This window comes from Gallus gallus, chromosome 2, assembly GCF_016699485.2.
Source record: "Gallus gallus isolate bGalGal1 chromosome 2, bGalGal1.mat.broiler.GRCg7b, whole genome shotgun sequence".
In the NCBI taxonomy this organism is placed as follows: domain Eukaryota; kingdom Metazoa; phylum Chordata; class Aves; order Galliformes; family Phasianidae; genus Gallus; species Gallus gallus.
This window is the reverse complement of record NC_052533.1, coordinates 114,948,288-114,969,014: the sequence shown is the minus strand read 5'-3', so window position 1 is coordinate 114,969,014 and position 20,727 is coordinate 114,948,288. Positions and strand designations below refer to the sequence as shown.

Below are 20,727 nucleotides of genomic sequence, written 5' to 3'. Positions count from 1 at the left end.
AAATGCATTCATGCCAAAAAAAAAAAAAAAACCAAAAGAAAGAAACCCCAGTAAAGAGGGGAGAGAGGACAGAGGATAGGAGAGCCCATGCCTAGTCAGGAAACTAGTTAGAGACATTTCTAAAAGAGAGAACAAAAATGAAGGGGTGCAGTATATACCAGACTGCAACAACTTCTGTCTTCCAGCCCATCAGAAAGACATACACTGCTGCCGAATGATTATACCTGCAATTCATGTAGTCACTGGCTGTCCTGAACAGCTGTGTAGCTGTTTCCAGACTTCTCAAAACTTCAGAGTGACAGGTTAGGAAATGAGCACAGAGCCACCGCTCCCCTCCCACAGACGACACAGATCCTTCCTTCTTTCCATTCCAATGTTAATTCCTACTTGCTCTACTGAGAGACTCCTTCCCACACCTCACACAGCAACTACTCAGCATTACTTAGGTATTACGTGAAAGAATGAAAAAACCAAACAACCCTGGTTTAGCTTCCACTTGTCTAAGGCCTTCCTGCTGACAACATTAATTTCAAGAATAATTACAATTTTACTGACAGGTTGATAGTTCCCTGGGTCACGCTTTCTACCTTCTTAAAAATGGGTGCTACATTGCCTTCTTTTCCAGTCACCAAGGACTTCACCTGACCACCATGACTTCTCACATATCATTTAGAGTGGCTCAGTGATTACGTCAGCCAGTTCCCCTCAGGACTCTGACTGCTCATCTGTGTCCTATCAGACTTCCCTCAAACCAAGGCTTTCAATTTGATGTATTTATGAGCAACAAAACCAAACCAAAACAGAACAAAAAACCAAACACACCACAGAACAATTATGAAGGAACAGACAAAAATAAGTTGTTATTTACAGGTGATATACATAATAATACTACCTACCATGATAGGCTTTTACGCACTAACTGCAGTTTTTGCATTGTTAAAAGTTTTCCTTACACAGAAGTCCATCAGAACGATCAGTTTCTCCATACATGTGTATGTTATGAGAAATACACTAACTTTTCACATTTCTAAAATTATCAACAGAATTTACATTATCTTTTTTTTCAAATATCAAGTGAAGATTTAAAAATGGTCCAAAATGGGACAGAAAGACAAGTAAGTATGTGTGTAAAAATACAAGTGATTTGGAACATATTAGTGTTTCCAAATATAAATCAGTGAGAAAAGTACTTAATGTTGGCGTGATCCCCTCACCATCCACCACAGGAAGGTTAAAGTAAGACAGCCTTTCAAAGCAGCACTGATTATTGCATACTATAGCTTTGGAAAAGCAGACTTTTAACCAAAAATATTTTTAATGCAGTTGAAATACAGACATATTTATCTCAGGGAGGAAAAAAGGTAGAACGCACGATCAGTAAAGTTACCAAAGGGATAGATAATTTGTTCCATCCTTGCTTTGAGTAATCCTGCATACCTCAAATAATCCAGTTCAGAGACATAGGTACTCCAGCATATGCAGAAGTGATAATCTAGTTTTACAAACCCAATTTCTCATTCTACGTAAATCCTCCAAGCATCTCAGTCTTAAATTAAATCTTCATTTAAGTGCTGACAGGTTAACAAAGTTCAAACCGATATAACAGGGAAAAAAAAAACATTTACCTTTTTTAAACCGGGATATACAAAAGATGATTTGCATAGTTACAATTCAAGCACAAAGTCACTGTAAATAGGTACAAAGGCATTTATGAATTTACTAAATACGCTGCTGCTTGTGCCGGCCTTATCTCGGATATGTACGAATGTAAACCTGAAGGGACTGATGAGAACAGTCAGTGTTTTTGCTTTAAAAAAAAAAAAATACGTAAATGTAGAGAATGTTACTTAACGTTTTTTAAAAAATATTTTCTGCAGCAGGAATAAACAGTTCAAACCCCAAAGAAAGCCATCCAAAATGCCCAAATTCCTCCTATACAGCAGAGAATGTTTGTTCATAGGTTACAAACCTATATACAGAACGAGGCACTAGTTACACTAATTTGGAATGTGTTCATAATGTTTCAGTTCATCCCAAGACTTCCAAAACACGGCTGGCTTCAAACTTCCTAGGAAAACATATCTTCAGAAGGTGGTGCATAAGAAAACCCAACAAAGGCATCGTCTGCCTCCAGAACACTGGCATTAACAATGCTGTAATCAGAAGAGATGCAAACTGAGTATGGGACCATTTCTTCTGTAAACACCGCATCGAAATTCCCAATATCATCTGGGCCAAGCTAGAAAACAAAAGATCCATCATTTGTCATATTAATTCTGCATTTTAAAATTTATACTATTCTTTCCTATTTAAGTACATAAAGCCTAAGGAAACCCACCACAGCATCCCTGAAAACAGTTATTAAAAGCTTGCCTACTTCTTCTGGGCTGGAGATCAGGCCAAGAGCTACACAACATTTATGATGCGATAAACATAAGAAATATTTCTTTCTTAAGTGACTGTTAGAGAGATGAAAAAACCTGAAATAAAAACCGCATAACCACATACCCAGTTATCTTTCTCTCTTTTTCCATCAGTAATATAAAACTGTTACATTCTAGCAACAACAGTAACTACAATAAGTCACCTTTGCAGTAAGGGACCTAAGAACTGAAGCACAGTAACATGGGAAGATGGGAAGAAGCAGAGGAAACAGTGACATGTCAAAGTGGGTTTTAAGTCAAAAAGACAGCATCACTGCTCAGAAGTGTCACTACTCAAAAGTGCAGTCAGCACTAAGAGGTTCCCATCCACTCTGATACACTCATATTCTTTCCAAATAGAGGAGCCCGCACAGGCAGAAATTTGGCAGCTAGGAACTAAAGCAGCACCTACCACGTTAGGATTAAATGGTGGTGGAATCTTCTTCTGAAGAAGGTCAGTCCAGCTGAGAGATTCAAAGAATGGGTGCTTCTGAATTTCAAGCTGCAGTAAAGAATAGAAATTACATGTTTCAGAAATCCATGCCATGCATCATAGTAAAAGCACAAACAAAACCTAAGGAAGTCAAGTTCTCCATTTACAGTTTATTTTGCAATAAAAACTGTAGCTGGAAAAAAGAGCATTAAAATCTGTTAGCTTGTCTCTACAAACTAGTTTCCTTCCAAAATCCTATTTGCTGCTTTTAAGACTTAAAAATCAACCACAGGGCAAGAATATTTTCTGTTAGTATTTCTGCTCCTGCCTTCAAGCTGTTAATTTTCATAAAGATTGTTGTCAGAGAAGTGGCTGCTTAAACAACTTCACAATACACCTAATGGTTATGAAGCAGTAAATAGCTGGGCTGAATACTACCGTTCTTCCATCATATTCCCCGCTGAAAAAGTATAATGCCACATCTATTCTAAGAGTTGCCCCTGAGAAACTGTCATGATCAGGGTAAGAGCCTGTTAATCAAAATTAGAGACAAGACCACTAAAGGGCACCTGGTTGTCAGGGCCTGCTACAGGCCGTCTGATCAAAGGGAGCCTGTTAACCAGGTTTTCTCACTTCAGCTGCAAGAGGTGTAGCACTTGCAGGCTTCCATCGTGGCAGGGGATTTCAACCACCCAGATGTCTGCTGGGAAAGCTGCACGGTGGGCTGCAAAGAATCCAGGAGATACCTGGAGTCTGCTGACCATAACTTCCAGCTCCACCAGGTACTGGACAGGCCAAACAGAGGCAAAGCATTACTGGACCTGGTGCTTAGCGATGTAGAGATCATTAAAGAGGTTAAGATTGGAGACAGTCTGCGCTGTAGCATCAATGCCCTGGTCAAGTTCATGAGCTTGAGGAATACGAGCCTGGCAATGAGCAGAGTTGGGAGTAGCAGCTCTGAACTTTAGGAGAGTGAACTTCCAGCTACTTCAGGAATTACCGGATGGGATCCTCTGGGAAGCTGTCCTTAGAAACACAGGAACAGAACAGAGCTGGCAACTCTTTTAAGGACACCTTTGTGAGAGCACAAGGTCTCTGCCCCCACTCAGGATACAAAGTCATGCAGAAGCAGGAGGAAACTAGCATGGCTGAGCAAGGATCTGCTGTTCAAACTGAGGGAAAAGAAGGAAATGCACAGAGGGTGGAAGCAAGGACATGTGACCTGAGAAAAAAGCAGGGATGCTGTCTGGACATGCAGAGATGGGATCAGGAAAGCCAAGGCACACATGCAACTGGACTTGGTGGGAGATGTGAAAAGTAACAAGAAGAGATTCTACAGGTACATTGGTCAGAAGAGACGGGCACAGGAGAGTGCACTCCTTCCCACCTGCAACCTGCCCAGCAAATCAGAAGGGAATTCACTGGTGGCCTCTACAATGGACTGATGGCACTAGTAGACAAAGGAAGGGCAACTGATGTTGTCTACCTGGACTTGTACAAGGCCTTTTACATAGTCCTGTACCATGTTCTTTATCTCTAAATGGGCGAGATATGGATTTGAAGTGGATAAACAATTAGTTGGATGGTCACAGCCAGAGGGTTGCTGTTGATGGCTCTATGTACAGGTGAAGGCCAGTTATGAGTGGTGTACCCCAGGGGTATGTCTTGGGACCAATGCTCTTCAACATCTTTATCAATGACACAAAGTGGGATCAAGTGCACCCTCAGCAACTTCGCTGATGTGACACCAAGCTGAGTGGTTCAGTTGACAACAGAAAGAGGGATGCCATCCAGATGGACCAGGACAAGCTTGAAAAGTGGGTCTATAAGAAGCTAATGAGGTTCAATAAAGCCAAGTGCAAGTTGTTGCACTTGACTCAAGGCAATCCCAGATACGTGTACAATCTGGGAGAAGTCATTGAGATAGCCTTGCAAACCCTTCTTTGTCCTGCTGGACAAAAAGCTGAACATGAGCCAGCAGTTTGTGCTTGCTGTCTGGAAAGCCAACTGTATCCTGGGCTGCATCAGAAAAGGGGCAGCCAGCAGGGTGAGGGGGAGGTGCACTGCCCCCTTCTGCTCTGCTCTTGTGAGGGCCTCATCTGGAGTATGGCATCCAGGCCTGGGTTCCCCAACACAGGAATGATGTTGACTGTTGGAGAAGGTCCAGAGGACAGTCAAAAAGGTGAAGAGAAGGCTGGAGCACCTCTCCTACACAGACAGGCTGTTCAGCTTGGAGAATGCTCTGGAGAGACCTCATTGTGGCTTTCTAGTATTTGAGGGGAGCTTATTAATGGAAGGGGAATTACTTTTTACACTGTCTGATAGCGACAGGACAAAAGGGAATGGCTTTGAAATAAAAGAGAGGAGATTTAAGTTAGATGGTAGGAGGAAACTTTTACTCAGCAAGCGGTGAGGTACTGGAACAGGTTGCCCAGGCAACTTCTGGATGCATCACCCCTTGAGGTGCTCAAGGCCAGGCTGGATGGAGCTCTGGGCAGCCTGATCCAGTAGCTGGCAACCCTGCCCATGAGATTGGAACTGGATGGTCTTTAAAGGTCCCTCGGAACCTAAGCAGTTCTATGATAAGGTCAACACACTACCTAACATTAAGGCTGCAATCAGAAGACTAACTATTCATGGATGGAAGCACAGTCTTTCTAGATTATTCCTCACCGTACATTTCTAGTAACACCTTTTTGCAAGAAAAATAAAATAAAATTCACTGTTGGGAAAAAATTTACTAAGATTTTAAGTCTGAAGAAAAAAAAAAAGAAAAAGCTGCTACTTGTACAGCACTGTTCTACTCTGTGCTTGAGGAACACTTTTTTATGTAGTCAGTTAAATTGATATTACCAGAAAATAGCCTTTTCTTTTGATTATTTCTTTGATTAACTAACTAACCTCGGCGATTACTACGCCAAGAACTGTGTTTTCCTGCTGACTGGTTTGACACCAACCAAGCTAAAAATATTATATCCCACAACAATTGCCCCCTTCCTATTCCAAACGTCTTTCAGGACTTGATGACCACAACCGGTATTTTCAAAGAAGAAAAAAAAACCCTAAAAATACAGACAGATATATAGAAAAGCATTTCCCATCTCCTGTTATTAAACTTGTATGATGCACTCAAATTTCTCTGTGTCCCTTTAAATGCAGAAGAGCTTGACAAATTAGGACATCACATACAAAATCTTCCTTTGCTCCAAGTCTGCTTTGCCGATCTTTCTCCAGAAGTTCCTCCAGAATAGACCAGGCTGTGAGACTGATTCCTGGACGCAAGACTAGGGGCTTGTGAAGAATATTCTCATACATCTCAGCAACGTCACGGCAGTAAAAAGGAGGCTAAAAAACCAAATGTTATACATTAATCCAAAGCTACATCAGCATTTTGTTTCATGTGTATGGATCAACAAACACAGTGAAGGAAGAAACCTTAGACACAGCTAACTTCTAATTCAGTCATTCACACAGCCAGCTCTCCATGCTTGATATTTTCCCCCTGCCATCTCCTCTTTCCATAACACGTTCTCACACTCACAAGTAACATAACTGCAGACGCCACCAAGATTCAAAGCTCCCACTGTGCTTGCCTGGAAAGAATGAGAGTGGGAAAACAAATCTATTTCCCTACTTAATATCCAGATGCATATAAAACTCAAGGAAACTAACAGAACAGATTAGTATTACAGTGATTACAAATGACTAGGAGAAGTACAGTAAGATTTTTTTCTTTTAATATTGCATCAAGAAGCAGAAGAACTAAGAGAAATCCTGGAAGACCCAAGCCAAAATACATGTTTTAATTTATTGGGTGCTATCACCCAAAATTTCCCATTATCACTGTAGCCGATGTCCAGTTCAATGGAAAGCAGAGAATTAGACAGTGAGAGGCAATGCAAAATCCCAAAGAGTAAAACAGATGCTATGTTAGGACAAATCATTCATCCACTGAAGTAGAGTACTTCAATACTCTGCAAAAAGTTAGCATCCTTAACAGCACCCTCCCACCCATATTAAATACATACCAGTCCATAAAGCATTTCATAAAGAACTGCACCAAGGCACCACCAGTCTACTGTGTTGTCATAGGGCTGCTTTTTAATAACTTCTGGTGCAAGATACTAAAAACAAACAAACAAAAAAGGTAGAGCGTTAGGCTAGCAATAATAAAACCTACGTTTTTAGGTTATAATCACAGTTCCTGAAGATGTTTGTTATATTGTTTCATAGCAATTGTGAGATTACTAAGTATTTGTCTAGCCCTTCAACGAACTCAACAAATTCTTCATCACCATCTGGTCAGTGAACACATAGGACAGCTCTTCTGCCAATTGAAACCACGCTTTTGCCAAGCTACTTTGCTACCTCTATTATAAAACTTGGTTCATATTTCACATAGGCTGCTGTGCTGTAGTGGAGGTAACATCCCCCCAGCATACCTCTCAGCTAGTCAGCTACTTGCCAAACCTATTTTGCCATTCTAAGCCCGAACACTCCCCATCCAGTATGTAAGAAAGAAAGGAAAAGCAGTTAATTCTGCTGCAAGCCTACCACTGAGACACATTATGACTACTAAGTTTTGCTCAATATCTCAATGAGGGTATGAATTGTGAATTGCTAAATAAGAGCTTCTTGTATAACAGTTGTCATTTGACTGATTTATTACAAACATCTGGTATCATCCAATACAGTGACAATACTAACAGTAACAAATACAGTGACAAAAGGTTTCCATCTGCCTTGCAAGAAATCTACTAACTTACTAATACCATAGTGCAAGTGCAGGCCTTTCACAGTACAAGACTATTCTTTGTGGACATGTAGTATAGAATTAGTGTGGCTGGATCCTCATCATCTCAGTCCTCACCCTACACATCACACACACTGTTTCTAACCCCTTCTCTCAGAACAAAAGACTGCTCACTAGTATCCAAACTCTGAAATTTAACGTACAAAATAGATCTATTTGTAAATGGACAAGGCAGATATCATTTGTATTGAGGTGATAAGTCACTGCTCAATGGTGTCAGCATTTCCCAAACTTTCTATATGCTTGAGTGTCCTGTACCTCATTTGTCTATAGATAACCCTACAAAAAGCATGAAAAGCAGCAGAGCATTTTGAACACAACTACTTCTCCTAATTTTTCATAACTTCCTACTTAGTGAGTTGGAACTCACTAAGTCATTCAACTCAGTGTTTAGAAACACAGAGAATATCATTACACTTTCTGCAGGATCATGAAAGATTTTAGCCTAAATCTTGGAATATAGAGACTAATATCCAATTGCTGTGTTTAGTCTTGGTATTTCAAAGAGCTGATATTAAGCATCCTGTTACGCTGCAGTTCATGCAAATCCACGATAAGCACAAAGCCCACACTTCTAAGCACAAGACAAAATTCTCATGGATTGTCCTCAAACAAGTCCAAAACTGTCAGCGTTTTATATACACCGTGCTTTCCAAAATAATTCAACAAATGCTGTTTCAGCTCAGATTTACCATCTAAATTCCTACTCTAATGATAGCTAGGATAAGTTGTCACACATTGCCCTTGTTTTTTTTTTCCCCTTTTGGGTTCAAATGTCTCAGCTACATTATTCCTCACCCATCCTTCACTGCTTTCAAAGGCCTTTCCTGTAATTTCAAGTCTATTTTGTCAAAATATCAAAGCCACTGCTCTTGACATCTAGGTGAATACCTCATACATTTTTAAGACTTCCAGATTCTGAGTTTTCCAGTCCATTTTTCTTAGTAAAAAAAAAAAAAAGACAATAAAGTCAGTAAGTTCAAAGCTTCTCCCGTATACAAGATTTGTTCATGTCTCAAAGCTACTAAGCGCTTCTAAACTTACTAAAAATTAACGGCAGGATAGAGTAAACAGATTCCTATTGGAAAATCTGTTCCAGCTCTTACACAAGCCAACTGTCTTACGTTTAGTCAGACACACGGGAAGAAACAGTACATGAAAATGATTGGGAAGAGGGAAAAGGGTAGACATGAGTTATGAGGATGTGGGTAGCTAAGTAGGAGATACCAAATATTAGCAAATAGTACAAAGATCAGATCTGCAGTAAACTTGTCTTTGGTTTCATGGAAGAACTCGTAAAAAGAATTTAAGTCCAACAATACGTGACTATAAATCCACACATATTAGTTATGTAAATGGAGCATCAAAGAACACTCAACAACCATTAGTTACTAGCCACAGGATACCAAAGCCATCAACATACTTCCGGCGTCCCACAGAATGTTGCAGTAGTATCAGAACTTGCAATCCCTTCTTTACAAAGTCCAAAGTCTGTCAACACAACATGACCCTGTTTAAGAAACAGAGTTTTAAAAAAACAGAACATGATCAACATTTACATATCTGTAAGTGTCAATTTTGACAGAGAACATACAAAATAAAAAATAACGTTGCTTACTTACTAGTGAATCTAGGAGAATGTTTTCTGGTTTTAAATCCCTATTAAGAAAAAATTCATTGTATTAATTCAAAACAGCAGTCACTAACACAAAAGCTTCAAAGGCAATGACTTATTTTTCAGCTGAAAGGAAGCTTTACATTTTGGTGCAAACATTTTGTTCAAATTTGCCCTGAGATTATTTCATGCAGTAGTTTTTATATATTGATTTGTCCTATTCTGAGCTTCCAGAGGACAAGAATACACTTCAGAAACTTACCTGTACACAATATTTATGGAGTGTAAGTATCCCAGTGCACTGGCTATTTCAGCAGCATAAAATCTGGCTCTGTGCTCAGGAAAGGAACGTTCTCTTTGTAAATGAAAGAACAGCTGTAAATATGCAAAGTAGTAAATAAGAAAAAAAAATCATACACAAAACCAAGTTAATACGGTATAATTTTAACAGTAATTTTAATTAGCTGCCTACAATTTTAAGAATGTAAATTGAAATAAAATTGACAGCATTCCTTCACTCACTTCCTTTTCTCTTTCACAGCGTAGAAATGCATAGACAACTTACTTACAAGGATATTCCCTTAAAAGCAAGACTAGTCAAAAAGAACTAGAAAAAACCATGTCAACTGAGGGTGACAAGATTCAATTATGCAAGATCATAGAATCCCAGAATAGCTTGGGTTGGAAGGGACCTCAAGGATCACCAAGATCCAAACACTCCCTGCCACAGGGCTGCCAGCTGCTAGACCAAGTACTAGATCAGACTGCATGGGGCCCCATCCAACCTGGCCTTAAACATCTCTAGTGATGGGTTATCTCATTAGTGATGGTCTATCTATCCACATCAGTGCGTAGATAGTCTCCTAGTAGATAGTCAGGTGCCAAACAAGCAATCTGCCATTTCTGAGTATTTTTGTGTACAAAACTTCGAACAAAAATAGCTTCCCTTTAAAGCATTTATGCTGAATAGTTACTTGCACACAATCATTTTTCACTACGCTTTGTGATCTTCAATCACAGCTCATTCACTAGACAGGTCCAGGCACTATTAGCATACAATTAGCATACAATAACATCTTTTGAAGAAATAAAAGAAATGTTTTATACCCTTATCATGTTTAGTAGCTATTCAATCGTGAGTTTCTTGAGCACTCCTGAAAGTACTGGGTACTCTGAAAAGCAAGGTGTCCCTGGCTAAAGGCATGCTGCTCCAGAACATCGTATTCAAGTATTAATAGATTTTTTTCAAATTCTTTTCAAAGTTTTCCCTTAAGTTACCCATGGACTCCTCGTACTCAATAGCATCACTCCAAGGAAAAGAATCCTGAGAAGGTGGCTATTTGGCAGTAAGCAATTAGATCTGCAAAGCCACAGAAGCCAAAATTTCCAATGAAGTCATAGCAATAAAATCAGTTGTCTGTTTACTTGTTTCCTTCCTCACTCTTTTGAAATACAAGCACCTCAGATAATGCAGATGAAAAAGGAAAAGAATTTTACATGCTGAAAAATGTCAACGTATGATTAATTAATAACATATAAATTTAGGTAACTGTCAAAGAGACAGTATTTATATCTGACAACCCTAAATTAATTCTGTACTAAAGTTGCCGATAAGAAGAGGAACGGGGGCTGTCTAGCTATGGAAGTCTGCAGAATAGCACCACTGGAGATTAAGTAACAGGACTTCCAGAACTTGGGAGAATACTGATCACAGCACATTGTAAAGGATCATTTTGCTCCTCCCACAGAATAACAGAACTGCAGAATAAACAGACACAAACCCAAACAGAATCCCCACATACCTCTCCTCCGTTAACAAAATCCAGGACAAAGTAAAGCTTTTCTGTTGTTTGGAATGAGTAATGTAATCCGACTAAAAATGGATGTTTCACATTTTTCAGAAGCACATTACGTTCAGCCATGATATGTTTTTGCTGTAAGGAAGTAAAGGATCAGTAAGTAAACAGACAATTTTGTAATTAAGGGAAAGAAGTGTGTGGAGAAAGCGTATTTCCTTGTACCTCTTTCCTGTTAAGAACAATTTTTTTCTGCAGCACTTTGACAGCATAATATTTCCCATCCAGTTTTCTTTTTGCAAGAAGAACCTGTGAAATTCCAAACAAATGAAGGAATGTCATGGTTGTAGTTCACATTCCACTGATAACTTATTAATTTCAGCGTAACTTAAAAGCATTTATACTATGTGCTCACAAGAATCTCTTTGTTTTTAACATAGTCAATCACTAATAGAGTGATATTACAGTTCAGTACAGTCTGTCTATATATTGATACAATGAAAGACTAAATGCATCCTCCTTTGGAAAGTGTCAATATGAGTCACTTCTCAGCGTTGCTCAGTGTTATTTTGGTGATGTTGTCTGCACTGCTCCATAGCACCAGGCGCTTGAGAAGGCAGACTGTATGAACAAAGGAAAATGCAGGGTTTGTACTCCAGCTGTATAAGCACAGGGGTACCTCCCTTCCTTTCCTGGGGGAAAGAGAGGATCCCTACTGCTCTTAACAAGAAAGGGAAACACTGATTTTTTTCATCCCAACAAGCAACCAAGACAGGCAACAAGTACTACACCAGAAAATAACAATGGCAGGGCTATGGAGAAGTAGCAACAGGAATCCAATAGGGGAGTTTATGTGCCATCCTACAATGATTGATCATCCTAGAATGACCACTTTGAAAGCCTCTGGCAACACCTCCAGCTACTACGCATGAGACACCAGCTGGCACCCTCGCACCACAGCAAGCCACAGCAATCAGAAAGCTCACCTTGCCAAAGCTGCCTTTCCCAATAACTTTCAGGAAATCAAAGTCCGTTGGCTTAGCACTGAAAGATATTTAGGAAGGAGACAGGTCATTTGGGTAAAAATTACAAGCTTCATAGCTGTACAGAAGCCTAGCGTAGCCCTTCAACTATAACATGAAAAGAAGAGTCTGTCAGCACCTTTCTTAATTCTTCATTCTAATCAACAACTGAACTTCTGCAAAGCTGCCCCTCATTTTGCAATTCCGTTTTCCTCCATAAAGTGACAGAGCTGCAGCATTTGAATTCACTTCACTTTTTTCATTTTAAGTGTAAGATGTAGAGGATGAGCAAGACTACTCTTTTCTCTTCCAGAGACTCTTGATTCTTCTAATTTTTAAGTCTTCTTTTCCCCATGACTTTTCCTGAAGCCTATCTCCCATTTCCAGACATCCAGATGGATTCCAAAGCTTACATGACAGAAGGAAGAAGTTTATCATTCATTCTGTCTTTCCTCATCCCATCCTTCCTACCATCCATTGCTTCCCCAGTTTAAAGTGACAGCAGGGAGGCCCCAACACCTTCCTCTTCTATGTGTGTTATTTGTACGAACCCACTGTTTTTCCATTTGCCAAGTCGCCACCACTTTCAGTAATTTCCACTGATTACCTCACTTTTTCCTAAGTACAATTTAGAGGTATTGTTGTCAGCAAAACAATGATCTTTTCCGCCTCTGAAACAACAGTTCTGTCACACACCTCTCCATTTATTGCCCCTCAAAGGAAGCACTCTTACAATTTCATTTCTCACTGCAATCTGTTAAGCATTTCCTCCTGTTAGCCCAGAAAAAAATCTGAGGAAAGAGAAGTCAAAATAGGTGTCATCTCTCAGGTGAAAAAAGCACAGAGAGAGATCTGAGAAAGCAGTTTACAAAAGGAAACACCAGAGAAGCAAGTTGTAACTGCAGTGATGAAGTTTCTAATATCAACAAGTTAAGCTGCTCCTTTGCTATGCATTAAAACAGATGTGTTCTCAGAATGCTTCACATTCCTAACAGCTGTGGGACCATTTCAAAAAGAGAGAGGGTTGGTTTGTTTGCTTTTTGCCATAGCATCCTCATGTGGAAGGACAGCAGACTAACAAAACCTGAAGATGAAAAGGAAAATGTCTTGAAGGAGTTCATTTACTGAGCACAGCATTAAATGTCTTGCTTCCTTCTGAGCAGAGAAAATAAAAGATAAAGTCATGTAATTCAACCCACTCTTCATACTATTAGCAATTATTTTCAGTTTAATTTTTCAGTTTATAGTTAATTGAAAAACCTACTGAGGATTTCCAGATGGTCCCAAGTTGATATTCGGTGAGGTAGAATTTAACTGTTGGAAGAAACAAATAGAATACAATAAAATAAACCTTTCTTAGCCTTCAACCAGTAATAATTCAAAATGCTAATTTCTTCAAGCTGTATCTTTACACTTAATAGGTTTTGAAGATACCTAATATTCGGATATCTCTTTAAAGATATCTAAGATTGCGAACTTTGTAAGTTTGAAGTATCTGGCCATCAACACATCCTCACAAAATATTTCTCTACACACCATACGGAAGGATAAAGGTAATAAAATAATTACGTCCAAATAGAGAGGACAACATTAGGAACAAAAATTTAAGACTGTGTCAACAAACAGTGTTCCTCATGGAGAACGTACACCCTTCTGCATTTACTCTAAGGAATACGTTTCATACCTTTCATTCCAATAAAATTATTGTAAAACTCCACTGTTGATGCTTATTTTGAAATTTGTTAGAATGTAATACACTATTCATTTTCTATGGAAGCTTTTCGCATTATTTAAAATAGCTTTCAAAGGAAGAGAAGGAAACTCGTTATCTAAATTCAATTCTGCTGTATGCCCACCATGCTGTCAAGTACTTAAAAAAAAAAAAACACCCAAAAAACAAAGACTGGCATTCTTTGGAAGTGAGACTTTGAGAAAACACGCTGCGTTGTGTGTGATCCGCAGCCGACTCAAAAAGCCTATTCATACATTCTGCAAGAGGGACTGAGAAGTCCTAAGGCCATGAAGTAAACCAGAGAAAATAAACTTCATTATGGCACTTCTGCCTTCCTAGAAAGACTCCTTTTTCAATCAGCACTGTTTCTGGAGACTGTAAATTCACTTTCAGACAATCCATCTAAACTGCCCTTCTGTAGGTGCTTTTCTGACAGAAGAGGCCTGAGACCTCACAGTGTTAAATGTGAGCGAAAGTTAAATTCACCTTCACTCCTGAGCTACTTTAAGAAAGATTGCAATTTTTTTTTTCCTTCGTAAGAATTATACTTAACAGAATGGCTTGAGTTGGAAGGGACCTTAAAGCTCACCTCGTTCCAAACCCTAACGGTATCTCTCTTTCTTTTAAATACAAACAAACAAGCAAATCATTCAATTGCCTCTGCTCCTTGCCAGGCATCCTCAGCAAGAGAGTTTGAGGAGACTGAAAAAAATGACAGCTAAACTATAACTCAATCTGTGCCTCTTCCACTCAGAGCAAGTGGGGAAGAAGCAAGACAAAGCTCGCGATCAGAATTACTTCTCTCTGTTTATACCAGACAGGAATACATCTTACAGCCCACAGCAGAACAGTTCTGTTTAAAAGATCACAGGAGAGATTTATTGCAAAACCAACTGGTGATCTTCTGTAAGTAATATACTTAAGATTGCTGTCTAGTAGCTAAAATTTAGGAGACTGTCCTATGTCTGTGTTTTATTACCTTCTGATTACTCCTTTCATCTTCATCTTCAGATGGATCCGACTGGTGTTTTGGGTTATCCATCTGAAGAAATGCTCTGACGTCTGGGCTAGAAAGAAGCACAGCTAAACACATTAGGAAACCAGTAACTTGCATGATTTTCAGCCAGAATCATAGAAAAAAAAGAGTAACAGCTTTGACATAATGGAGTCACTAATCACAAAGTTTTATGCTTACAGTAATTAAGGACTGTATGCAAAAAATGCTTTTACAGAAATGCAATTGCTGAGTATGTTACATACAATATATAAGATTTTTTTCAACTTGCAAAAATTTGAAATGTTGAAGTATACATATGTGAAGACCTCACGAGGGAATGGCCAATAGAACTGCATTAAAAAGGAATTACTTGAAGAAAAAGCCCTATCCAAAGCATAAGTTCTAACTGGCCAGCAAACATAAGTAAACCTACATTCTTTCAACACCCCCAAAACAAAAGTAAAAAACAGCAGAAGATCAAGAGATACATGTCCCAAGAGGTATGTGGTAGTAACATTCCTGTCCCCATCTGCTTTTAAGTGAAGCATCACGGTTTTGAAATCTTCCCTGCACTCCAGCTGGGCGTGACAAGACAACACAAGAGATCTTTCCACCTCAGGACAAAATGCCATCCTTCAGAAACTGGTAAGAGAGACTGTAAGATTCCCATGGTACGCGGGGACATGCAAGTGGGGCAAAATTAATTCCTAAATGGGTGTCACTAACAGCTATATACCACTTGAAGAGATGACTTGAGCCTTTCAAGTTCAAAGGCAGATGGCTTAGGCAGCAAGAAATTTCACTTAGATTTCGGAGCTTTTTTAAAAGCTCTCAGGACAGCTGCAGTTGGGAAACTCTGCATGAAGTATTCAGCACAAGAAACAAAAGCCCTCAAAACAACAACCCCACACCTTACCAAGAGGTTGCTCTTTTAGAGCAGCAACACAGGGTAGTTTTTATATTAGAAGCAGATACCTTTATTTTGCTATTTTCAGTCTATTTTACCCTCTGCACTTCTGTAAAGCAAGGATCAGAAGTGAGAGATTAGTTAGTTTTGACACTTCTCCAAATAATATATCTCATATTAGTGTTACGGAACCTAACTCCTGTCATACACCACTTAACGTTCACAGGCTCCATCGCTTACGTTCTGTATTCCTAAACCCTGTATGGATGGAATCCAATTTCAGTTACCATTAGCCTTTCAGGAATGAGACTGTTCACACAACTTCACAATCACTTCCGCTTACTTTTCACAATCTTACATGAACTCCAAATTCCGACCTATTTCAGGGTATGTTTTGTATCCTTAGCCCCAGGAAGAGTAAAGTAACTGGTTGGAAATTTACAGTAATGCTGATCTACAAGACAACAATTTAAGTTTCAGAACCTCTGGTTATCATAAAATGAAGAAAACAAAGTTACAGTTAACATTTTTCACTAGACATGGAGTTCCAAAACCTGATCTTCATTACCTCTCCACATTCATTATTTTGGACAACCGGCTGATTAAGTAGGTATGTTGCAATACATCTCAAATAGTTACTATAGTAACTTTGTCCATGAGTGAATTCAGAACACAAAAAAAATCAGTTCACGGGGAAAGGCTGCTGAACAGTTTTGGGGTATTCAGCAATTTCTGCAATATGGAGCAGCCAGAGGCACAACTGATCAATGTTACGTTGTTCACATCTGTAATTTCAGCAGCTGTGGAGGACTGCAAAAGAAGTGGTGATTAAAGTAAAGTTGAATGGATCCACTTCTTCGCCAAGGTTGCAGTGGGCCCATTAGCTCGGGTGTCGCGTTAATTCAAAGGATTTTAAAATACATTGAAACTGCTCCTAAAATAACCTCACATATCAAATTAAATGGATAAAGAAAACAGCGTAGGTGGGATGTTCCATGCACACTGTCTATTTTTTACCAATAAGCTGTTTTTCCCTGGACTTCTATGATGGACTGGATACATTCTGTTTATACATTACCTCTGAAATCCACAAAGGGGTCCCAAACTACTCCTAAATATGGTCCCCTCAGTGGCAGTACTTCTGTGTTAGCCTTCCCACATAAACACATGCAAGCCATACAAAAAGTGAGGAGAGACGTAAGCTCAAAAAGTTGCAAACTTTGAAACACGATGGTAAAATTAATTGGCACTGACAGAACCTAAATGTTTAAAGTATACTCCATGGTCTTTTCAGTTTAACATATAAGCCACACACCCTTTTAAAAAATGTGAAATGCTGCTATCTTTCTTACACAAAATAGTGCTCTTCATTAACGAATCACCGGCTCCTATCCAGGACAGCACTCATCAAAGGAGAGGCATCATCAGATCTCCATCCCCTTGAGATTTTGTTTGTTTTGCATGCTCTGCATTCTACCCACAAGAGCAAGTTATCCAACAAATATGGTCAGCTAAGCAAATGCAGCTCGAAGCTGGCCCATGCAATTCCCAGTGCAGCCTAAGACAAAGATTCACCCAGCCCAGTACCCCACCTGACAGGGACTGCAAGAAAACCCTTCACCAGCCACTACAGGGTCTCTTTATTAACTCCAGAGGACTTCAGGTTTTTGTCAGGTTTATTATTGAGCAGAAATGTTTGGTTTTGATATGCTATCTAACAAACAAGACCCAAGAACAAAGTCCACTGAAAGAAAAACAAAACATGGCACAGAGTTACGTGTTTCAGGGAATAATGTAGCTATTACCATCATGGACACACTGCATCTGACATTAGTGTTTTTCAATTCAGACATTCAAGCGCCTTTCCTTCCAGAAACGAGAAGCCGCCACGAATCACACTTCAGTTCTTCCTGGAACAGTTCTCCCAGGCAGGACTTAAGAAGTGTAAAATCTCAATACCTGTTTTAATGCTAAAAGGTTTAGTGGAAGATGAGCTTCCTTACATGTCTCCGAGAACATACAGCCCCCTAAGACTTCCTCGTACATTACTACATTTCTGTGAGTTATTTTACCTAATAAATTTGATATTATGAAAGCAAAACAGTTTAAATGTGTATATGGGCCACCTGTAAAGACTCAGTCACTGCATACTCCTGAAGTAGTTTCTAGCAGGTTGTGCCAAGGCACCCAAAGTCATCAACTTCTGGTATTTCTTTACTGCTCATATTTATTGGCACGTAGAGAAGGCAACAGATTACGTAATTATTAACATGATTTCTTGTAATCTGTGATGCATACAGAAGCACGGCTTTATCTTTGGAGAACTAACACAAAATGTTTTGAGACAACATTTGGTATTTGGACATACTGACCAGGAGAGTTTTGCTAAATTAAAAAAAAGAAGATCTGAATCTTTTCAATAATTTAACAAAACAGATTAGCTTTCAACACTTAGTTATTCTGCAGTGTTTTCTATTCTTTCCCAGAGAACATCAATGCTATGACTACAAAACTCACAGTATTTCCTTTAGTGGAAAACTATTTCGCCATAAAGCCTTTGTTCCAAAGTTTTTTCCACTCATCACAATGAACGTATACATGTCATTCTTTTTCTTCCAAAGAAGAAAGGAAGTACATACTTCAACTTAATCAACATTACATAGTTCGCTCATTGGAAAATAAAATCTGACTGCAGACTTCAAACTGCAGCAATATTCTCTGGTATTTTTTTCCTGTGGGAAACGGACAGTTTCATGGGTTGTACTGATAGGATAATTAAACAAAGCACATGTAATAAAGAAACTCAGAGCTAAAGCCAAAAATAGAACGTTACTGATTTACTAATTCCAGCAATGCAGAAAGCTGCATGGCTTTATCTTAAACTGATTAAGTCTAGACTGAAACTGAAAGAAAACTGAGGTTTACCCTCAGAATCAGTTCACACAAGTGGACTCCTCCAAACTTGTAACACAGAGGAGCTGTTTATAATTGATCACCACCGTATCACTGCCCCACTGATGGAGCTTATCACATATGCAGGTCTTCTGACAGAAGAGTTAGCATGGAGCCTTATTCACGTATTTCAGACAAGTCCCAAGTCACCAAAAGAAGGTGACCAAGCTACCTGGTTAACGTGCTTAAAACAAGTTCTGGAGTACACGCATGAACTGCTCTAAGAAAAATTGCAGGATTGTGGGGGTTGGATGGGAGCTCTGGGGATCATCTACTCCAACCCCTCTGCTAAATGTAGGTTCCATACAATAGATTGCACAGGAACACATCCAGATGTGTTCTGAATATCTCTAGAGGAGACTCCACAATCCCTCTGGGCAGCGTGTTCCAGTGCTCTGTCACCCTTACGATGAAGTTCTTCCTCATGTTTGCATGGAACCTTACGTGTACCAGTTTGCACCCACGGCCCCTTGTCCTGTCACTGCACACCACTGAAAAGAGCCTGGCCACATCCACTTCACTTCCACCCTTTAGATATTTATAGGCATTGACAAGATTCCCCCTCAGCCTTCTCTTCTCCAGGCTAAACAGTCCCAGCTTCCTCAGCCTTTCCTCACACAGGAGATAATCCAGGCCCCTCATCATCTTTGTGGCCCTCCACTGGACTCTCTCTAGAAGCTCCCTGTCTTTTTTGAACTAGGGAGCCCAGAACTGGACACAGCACTCCAGGTGAGGCCTCACCAGAGCAGAGCAGAGGGGAAGGATCACGTCTCTCAACCTGCTGGCCACACTTTTTAATGCACCCCAGGATGCCATTGGCCTTCTTGGCTACCACAAGGGCACACTGCTGGCTCATGGCCAACGTGTTGCCCACCAGGACACCCAAGTCCCTCCCTGCAGAGCTCCTTTCCAGAAGGTCAGTCCCTAACTTGCCCTTGTTGAACATCACCAGGTTCCCCTCTGCCCAACTCTTCAGATCACCCCGGATGGCAGCACAGCCTTCTGGTTTATCAGCCACTCCTCTCAGTTGTATATCATCAGCAGATTTGCTGAGGATGCACTCTATCCCTTCATCCAGGTCACCACTGAAGATGTTAAACAAGACCAAAAAAGGATGCAGGCAGTCACTCCTACAAGGGCAACAGGAGTTCTCAAACAGTAGAGCTGTCAACAGAACAAACATCTGCCCTAGAAGAAGAGAGTTCACATGGGAACCTGCACCCCTTGCATTAATATCAGCTAATTGCAAGACTATTTCTAGATCAGTTCTGAGAAAATAAAAACATTTTATACTGTTCTTCAGCCTCTGTATTTTCTTGGAAGAACAATCATATTAAAGATTATTTATTAAACTTAAAAGTACTGACAGGTAAAATAAATTTTCTAGTCAGAAGTACTTAATTCACAATTTTATACTTGACACCTCACAACCTTTAACACAGTCCCTATAAAACAGAAATGAAACTACTTACTGGTTGCATAGCTCTGGCTGTCTAACTAAGTTTTGAATGAATTCGTTCAGTCCTGCTCTTCTCTGTTTAATAAAATCTGAAAAAAGAAGATTTATTAGGAATGATCAGTCAGCTAACAAAAGAGACTTATTTTCAAGTTTAGGATATTTTAGGATTTTGATGGATAACAGTTAAAAAGAGCAAAGTGAGAACAGGATTGGTTCAACATATGAAAATCACAACTTTAAGAACACTCAGGTGAGGTGAGAGAAGACATTTCGGTTCCTCTGCAATGCTACTTTAAAATATGATAGGACAGGTGGATTTTAAAGCACTTCAAGAGCGATGTGCAACCACGGCGCGCTAACTCCTGCAGCCTTCTTTGCATGGGTGAGCCCTCCAGGTCCTGATTTCTCTTGGAAAAAAGCCACAGGCAAAACTGTCACACAAATCATGTTTTTACATGAACAGTCCCACCAAGCAGCACATTTCCATAACAAATGGAAATGGGAAAGTTGCACAACCATCCAGCAAGCGCTCAGATGTAACCACTAAAAATAATTAGGCAAAATACTTCTCTTCCCAC

The 20,727-nt window shown here is 39.6% G+C and overlaps 1 protein-coding gene across 8 annotated transcripts in view; it reads right to left on the bottom strand.

Annotated features, from left to right (window-relative positions):
* Positions 1–832: 832 nt before the first annotated feature.
* SGK3 (serum/glucocorticoid regulated kinase family, member 3) overlaps positions 833–20,727 on the bottom strand; it is a 56,767-nt gene continuing 36,872 nt past the window's right edge. For all 8 annotated transcript variants that reach the window (XM_040677529.2, NM_001030940.2, XM_040677522.2 and 5 more), the window contains 13 exons: positions 20,163–20,238; positions 14,814–14,901; positions 13,367–13,416; positions 12,067–12,124; positions 11,306–11,389; positions 11,087–11,218; positions 9,547–9,659; positions 9,292–9,328; positions 9,093–9,179; positions 6,885–6,980; positions 6,046–6,201; positions 2,836–2,925; positions 833–2,239 (listed from right to left, as the gene is read on the bottom strand). In XM_040677529.2, the coding sequence (XP_040533463.1) occupies positions 2,069–2,239; positions 2,836–2,925; positions 6,046–6,201; positions 6,885–6,980; positions 9,093–9,179; positions 9,292–9,328; positions 9,547–9,659; positions 11,087–11,218; positions 11,306–11,389; positions 12,067–12,124; positions 13,367–13,416; positions 14,814–14,901; positions 20,163–20,238 (1,238 nt within the window). In that variant the 3' untranslated portion in view covers positions 833–2,068. The remainder of the gene's footprint in view (positions 2,240–2,835; positions 2,926–6,045; positions 6,202–6,884; positions 6,981–9,092; positions 9,180–9,291; positions 9,329–9,546; positions 9,660–11,086; positions 11,219–11,305; positions 11,390–12,066; positions 12,125–13,366; positions 13,417–14,813; positions 14,902–20,162; positions 20,239–20,727) is intronic.